Below are 7,039 nucleotides of genomic sequence, written 5' to 3' on the forward strand. Positions count from 1 at the left end.
AAAAAAAAAAAAAAAAAAAAAAAAAAAAAAAAAAAGATGGGCCGCATTGTGTGCATGTTAATCGAGTTAACTGACATGGAATTCGACATGAATTGATTTGTTACTATTTACCTCGAAGAAAACGGATCAAAACAAAAGATTTTGGTTGCCCTTTCACATACTCCAATGCAATTTTTGCAACTAGACAAAAGCAGAATTTATGCAAGAGTTCCATTTCTGGTCCATTTGGCTCTATTCCAAAAGAGTAGATTTCATTTAGGCTCCCATTGATTTGGAAAAAAAATGTATTACCAAATAGTAATTTATAGAATATGTGTGGTTAAAAAAAAAAAAAATTGTGATTTGCATATGATATTATTTTAATAAAGAATGTGTGGTTAAAAATGAATACAGTAGAAAAAAGAATGGAAAAAATTGGATGACAAACAAAGGCTTAGTAATTTGCACTCGAAACTTTTTAATACATGATCTACAGTGTCATAACTTAGACACAAGTCCCAGGGGCGAACCTTTTAACAACTCAATTAGATATAGCCCCAAACATATTTTGATTCAAAAGTTTCTTTTCCTTTTTATTTCATAAGATTGGCCTTAAAAGACTTGAAATTGGAGATTAACTTGGCGAAGATAAAATTATCCTTCGTCATAGACCAACCACTGCAGTGATTCCTCGTTTAAAATTCATTGAATACATCACTACGTTTGCGCAGCAAGGCCATCACAGGTTGACAAATATACAGACACAATCTCAGCTTCATCGGTTACAAACCCCCATGTTGTGCTATAATCCATTGTGGGAGATGTAGACTATTGTGGTGTTTGGGTTAAATGTCAATAACCCAACAAAATGAGATAATTAAGTCCATTCTGAGTGTTCAGTTTCAGTATGTAGCACTGCACAATATAATGGACAATTTATTTTCTACTTATTATTCTTTGCTACACAAGTAGATGATGCCACAAGTAAAGAGAAGCCAAGAGTGTGTATTATTAAAGAACTCACGGCTGACAATACATTAAAGCTGTGGCTCCAACACAACTGGAAAACCAAACGTAGATGGACAATGACGAAAACTGCTACAAATTGAAATACATCTACAGGCTCAAAAGTTTGCAGTGGAGGATTGAGAAGCAGCATGTACTTAATGCAACAAATTGAATAATTTACTCTATTATACAAAAGCCGCATCTGTCCTTATTCTTTTGGAGACCACTAAGATCACACCGATGGGAAATTGAACAGCACAATGCCATACCTTGGCTTAAACAAGATTTATTGTGAAGGAGACGTAAGGATGTGAATCTGCATCACCTGCAAAGCCACCCATCCCTCCTCCATCTTCCTCAATTTTCCAGTAAGTGCTGCAGTTACACAGAATATATTAACAGCAGTACACACTCTATCAAAAGTTTGCATCCTAAGACCATCAAAGATGTGACCAGAAAGAAGACAATTAGACTAAAGAAGAAGAGAACCAAATGGGTCAGTCCTCATCCCAAACACTCAATTCGTTTAACAGTAATATAACTTATGAAATGTAAAAAGCTTTAAATTTGTCTGTCCTTCCTTGAGAGCTTCTGTCACGATCCTTCATACGATGGCAAGAAGTTAACATCCCAAATTCTTTTATTCCAGTTGCAAAATAAATTATACGCAGTCAACAAAAATTAAATTTGTACTATTTTCAATCTATCCTAGATGCCTTAATTATTGTGGAACAGACATTGACTTTTCGCACTAAAAATGTGCTCTAAATCACATCATGAAAAATTCACAACCTTGGAGGGGGTCTGCTTATTTGAATTAGACTCGCAATATTGACCCACGATATCACAGTTGTGGGTTATTATCATAAAAGGCTGCTTAGAGTACATGAAAGAACAATGAAGCTTAGAAGATATCAAAGATAGTACCTGTTTAAATTATCACACAGTCCCTCAAGAATTGAACGAACTTTCTTCTCGCTTTTCACAGATGGTGATAACACAACAGACTGAAATAAAATGTCACTCTCTCAGTACAGCTTAAGTAACAGCAGAAGATAACAGTTAAAAATAAAAAATAAATAAAACAAGTCATTAAGGGGAATATTAATTACCAAAAACAACGGCGGCAGACCATATCGCAGAATGCTTTCAGTGAAGACACGTACTGCACAGAAGTGCATCCAGGAGCTGAACACCTGCAGGCCAATCAGGCAACCCCAATTTTCCATTGAATACCCAACATTTACAGACATTCCAGAAATCGCACGTGAAAAAATGAACTACTAGTTAATGCAATAGATACCAATCATACTATTATTCAGGGTGGTTCATATTGTGAAAGCAGTACATAAGCCTGTATTGTATATGAAATAAATGAAGAATATGTTAGTTCAGAACTAAATGGAACTAATCTAAGACAAAATAAGATGGTTATTGCAGACACCTAGGAATATGGATGCCAAATAAACTATTCTCCAAGATTCTAGCCATCATCAAGGGGTGGTTATGAATACTGATGATACTCGAAGGCAATTATAAATAACATAAACTTTTTAAATAAAAAAATATGAAATTCAAGGTATCGAGATCTGTTTTGCTTTAGTTTTCCGGAAGGGTCCAAGAGGTGAATTTTAAAGATAAGCATACTGAAACCCAAAGAAATTTCCGTATTTCAAGTGATAGTTGATATACTTATTTTTTGCATATTCATAAGTCATAACAAATTCCATAATTATGTCAAGCCAATTTATGGTATAAAAGTAGAGTTGGTGCCCCATGTACCTCTAGGAGGAGTTATTCTTTCTAAATGTCTTCTCATAATCGACTTCTTAAAAAAGGGGTTAAAACCTACTTAGGCACTGAACTTATTGGTGTGACCGATTTAGTCACTCAAACTTAATTTTCTTACGAAGTCAGCACTAGGTTCGAATTTCTTTCCTTGTTAGTCACTATCCTTAAGACCACCCTAAAAAATATCGGAGCTTGCACGTGGTGGAAATCCTATGTGAAATGATTTCAGAAGTTAAATTGGGCTAGAACTTGCACGTGCAAATGAAACTTGGTTTTACGTATTTTATTCTCCAAAATCTGATTTAGTTCAATGGGCTACAAAACATGTTTTTTGTTGTAAATTGGCAAAAAACATTCAATTTTAACAATAACAATTTATTCAATACGGGCAAACTATTCCCACTTAATGTCCTAAAATTATTCCACGAAGAATTTCTGATTGCCATGTGCAAGGTCTTCCTTTTCAAAGACAGAGTTGTGTAGTGAGCACTGAGTAACGCAGAAAAATTTGGAAGCTCAGTGCTAATTTGATAGAGAATTAAGTTTGGTTGCATGCAATAGGGCACACCCTTAAGTTTAGTGCCCAAACAGGTCTTAACCCAAAAATGCAGATGGAGAAGTAGCATTGGAGAGTGCTTTGATTATTTAAAAGTTTAGCCATATCTGAAGATCAAATATGAGACAATATGTTAAAATATCAGTTAGATAAGGTTGGCAAAACATTAGATGAATGATATTTAACCATTTTTTAAAATACATAAACTATTTCTCAGGAACAACCTTCCATCAGTTGTTAGATCATAAACAACTTGACAACTTTAATCTCCTTACAGATAAAGGTAAACACCCATTGAAACATTTCTAAAATCCTAGAGCACCATTCATTTTTATCATGTTATAATGAATGTAGTTCTACCAAGGTTCAAAATGCAGTGAAGATGGTTTAAAAAATTGTATGCGATGACAAAATTTTTGAACCTTTATAGAGAGCGCGCACACACACACACAGAGTACCTCTCCATAACTGGTATAGCACCATTGCAACAGAGAGCTTTTTAATGTTTCCTGGTCTTGCGTAAGTTTTTCAAGCTCCTGCTTCCGGGTCTCTTGTGTTTCTGGATTATATTCAAAATCACGAATCTATATTTCAAAACAACAAATGCTTCATCAGGACTTCATCCAACATCGCTAATTACGGACAAACTATTTCTCCATTAAATTACATAAGATACTCTCAAAAAAAAATTAGGAGATGCAATAGTTCTCACGACCATTAATACTCCATAACCCACTCACTTGGAAATTTCTTTCACGTGCCTTGGTTCTAAAATTGTCAGCATCGCGATTGAATAACGTTACAGTATATAGAGCATATTCATTGTCCTCGTGTAGCTTCTTGGAGGATCTGGGGACCTAAAACATTAGTTCAATCAAAAATTACAATTTATAGAAGGAAAATCAGTTCTCCGTTGGACAGACAAAAACAGCATACAACGTAATTTCGTTATTCAGCACTAGATCACTTGGAAGAATGCGGAATAGAAGCATCTTTAATACATTCAGTGCAAAATTGAAGTAGCATTGAGAGCTGACATGCAGAAGTGACGTCATGCTGTCGATAAAGGAGTTCTTACTACATAAGATGTGAGTCCCTCGTAGCTTGATAACCAATCTTTCTGTGAATACTTTGGCACAACAGCAAGTAGGGTTGTCAAATGTTCTGAAGTAATAATATCCTGCGGCTTTACCAAATTGGACAGGTCACGAACAGCCAGGCTGCATAAGAAATTATAGCAACGAATTATGATAAAATTATATAGATATATGGGGCAAATTTCATCTATTGGTTATAGCATTTACAATGTAAATTATATTTGTAAGACAACCTACTAATAATCTCACAAAACAGAAGCACGCTTAAAAAGTGCATAATATATTTGCTTAAACTGAACAAGCTGAAAATGAAGTATATAATCTCACAAAATAAATAGGCATACCTTCCAGCTTGCTTCCGGTTTATGGCATTTAGTTGGCTGCGCACATTGCTATATTCAGCAATACGAACCTGAGACATTTCAATTTTACAAGCCTGATTAGTAACATATTAAGAAAGAGTTCCAACAAAAGTGACTGAGATTTACAAGCCATGCATCTACCTTGGACAGCACGTATGGATGGAAGAACAACATTAATTTAGAAGAAGAGAAGATCAAATTAAACAAGGCTGAAATTGAGTGAAAAATACAAGGTTGCCAAGCTTTGGAAAAAAGTAAAGTATTGATGATAATGAGAACACGCATGAAAAAATTATTTACAAGTTAGTTTGCTGAAGAATTTAAAAGAAACTGATCATATTCTGCTGCTTGATATTAGTGGAAGAAAATGCTTCATTGTTCCCATTATATTCGCTTGCATCAACCTAGGTTGGCTATTGCGTTGGTGACTACATTCGTGTACAATACCAAAGAAAGATAAAAGAGTCTTGTCTCTTGTACTTATCATGAAAATGCAGAATCATTCTGTTAAAAAGCTGATAAAAATTAGTTTCTACACTCCTTAGCCCAAATCACATTACATATAAGCAAACAGGATCCATCTATTAGACAAGCTCAACTATTAAATCAGAACCCCAAAGCATTACAAAACAAGGAGCCAACCAATCACTTTAAGAACATGCTCAGGCTGGCTTATACTTAAAAATAAGCACCAAATGTGTGGTTTAGTTTCAATATGGACCCACCTACATTCGAAATAAACCTAAATAATTTACAAAAATTAGCGCTTATTTTTAATAATAAACCACCCCAAACATGCTCTAAGTCACACATTTGTCGCAATTTGGAAAGCGCTTATACAAATTTGCATTCCAGAACTCAGAAACATAATGCAACATCCACATTCAATTTTTAAAAAACATAAATAAAATGAAACGGGAAATAAATATACCTTGAGGTCATCCTCAATCTTGGCAATTTGTACATGAATGCCATCCACAATCTCCCTAAGTGGAGACATTGTCGGATATTTTGCTTCATCCCAGACAAATCTAAGGCCACGAAGTTTTACCAAATTCAATTACTTCAAAAGAAATTGAAAATTTAAATAAATCCATAAAAATGTAAGCGTGAAGATTTGCCTAGTGAGATATGAGTCAACGGGCACCCCATCAACTGTGAGAGAGCTACTCATCACACCCGAAACCCTCTCCAAATCCTCGATCTGTCTCCGAATTTTGTGAGACACCCCTTCAATAAAATTGTTCGACTGCCAAAAAAAATCAAGTTTCAAATTTTCAAATAATTCCTTCTCAAGCTACTCTAAAATGTAATAAAATCAGCTGAAATTCCAGAATACAAAAAAATGAAAAACCAAAATATCATACCTTCAAAAGATCATCGCTGAGTGCCAATAGCAAATCTAGTGTGCCCACCCGAAGATTCGGAATGTTAAACTGCAAAATTCATTAAAATCACAATAATTAGCAAAATAGAAATCATAAAAAGAAAATCTCGGAAATACATAACTAGGGGTACATGTAATTATATAATATTACTCTGTAAAGGGGTGTGTCGAATGCATTTTTGGAGATGGATTCCTGGAGGCGATTCCAAAGGGCGGATGCGGAGGAGCCTTGCGCCACGGGGAGAGACACAGCCCAGTACCGAGTTGCCATTATTACTCACTCCGATTGATTGATTGTTCAAATTGGGGAAATATATATTAGAGAGATGGAGAGAAGAAAATTGGGAAAATCTATAACGAAAAACAATTATCGGAAGGGGAGATTTTTATAAATTAGCTGCCACTATTCATTTTTTATAAAATGTCTATAATACCCTTAATGAAAGGATTTGTCATATTTTGCACAAAATATTCTTAATTTATTTGGATAGTTCTGAAATTCCTCTATTTCTTTCATTTTGAGTTTTAATATATAGTTTCATCCTTTGATCTAATAAATTAGCATAATCTGTAATATAATTGTCATGTAATTCACTAAGATTATCATATTTCTTAGATGAAATATTCATAGTCTCTAGTTGAGCAAAAATATTTCTTATTTTCATTAATAGTTTTTCTAACAGATTATCTAATCCTTTAATTGTATAACCTGACATTATTCAGATAATTCCTTGCAAACTTTATGAATAATAATAACATGTTAGATAAGTTTTTTGCAAACATGAAAAGTAATAATCCCTACGATTCTTTCAAGCTATTAGAAGAATTCTTTCTAAATTTAACAAATACAATAATTTTA

General features: G+C 34.1%; 1 protein-coding gene across 2 annotated transcripts; it reads right to left on the minus strand.

The window, feature by feature from the left end:
• Positions 1–961: 961 nt before the first annotated feature.
• Positions 962–6,557, minus strand: LOC111391281 (V-type proton ATPase subunit C). Of its 2 annotated transcripts, none has more exons than XM_023016452.1 (11): positions 6,332–6,557; positions 6,161–6,229; positions 5,915–6,042; positions 5,725–5,824; positions 4,776–4,843; positions 4,413–4,554; positions 4,075–4,191; positions 3,757–3,918; positions 2,100–2,183; positions 1,915–1,994; positions 962–1,362 (listed from the first exon to the last, which is right to left on the minus strand). In XM_023016452.1, exons 1-11 carry the CDS (start codon positions 6,449–6,451, stop codon positions 1,263–1,265), a joined length of 1,170 nt encoding a protein of 389 aa, XP_022872220.1. In that variant the 5' UTR covers positions 6,452–6,557; the 3' UTR covers positions 962–1,262. The 2 variants fall into 2 exon arrangements, with proteins under 2 accessions (XP_022872220.1, XP_022872221.1); XM_023016453.1 differs by having other exon boundaries at positions 3,793–3,918; positions 6,332–6,556.
• Positions 6,558–7,039: the final 482 nt, after the last annotated feature.

This window comes from Olea europaea, unplaced genomic scaffold, assembly GCF_002742605.1.
Source record: "Olea europaea var. sylvestris unplaced genomic scaffold, O_europaea_v1 scaffold7709, whole genome shotgun sequence".
Lineage (NCBI taxonomy): Eukaryota > Viridiplantae > Streptophyta > Magnoliopsida > Lamiales > Oleaceae > Olea > Olea europaea.

What these genes read in the sequence shown, in the direction of transcription:
- LOC111391281 (XM_023016452.1), bottom strand. Translation starts at nt 6,451, where the DNA reads ATGGCAACTCGGTACTGGGCTGTGTCTCTCCCCGTGGCGCAAGGCTCC. An exon ending in TCAGCGATGATCTTTTGAAG is followed by an intron (nt 6,043 to 6,160) that starts GTATGATATTTT and finishes TTTTTTTGGCAG; the next exon opens with TCGAACAATTTTATTGAAGG. An exon ending in CACGTGAAAGAAATTTCCAA is followed by an intron (nt 3,919 to 4,074) that starts GTGAGTGGGTTA and finishes TTTGAAATATAG; the next exon opens with ATTCGTGATTTTGAATATAA.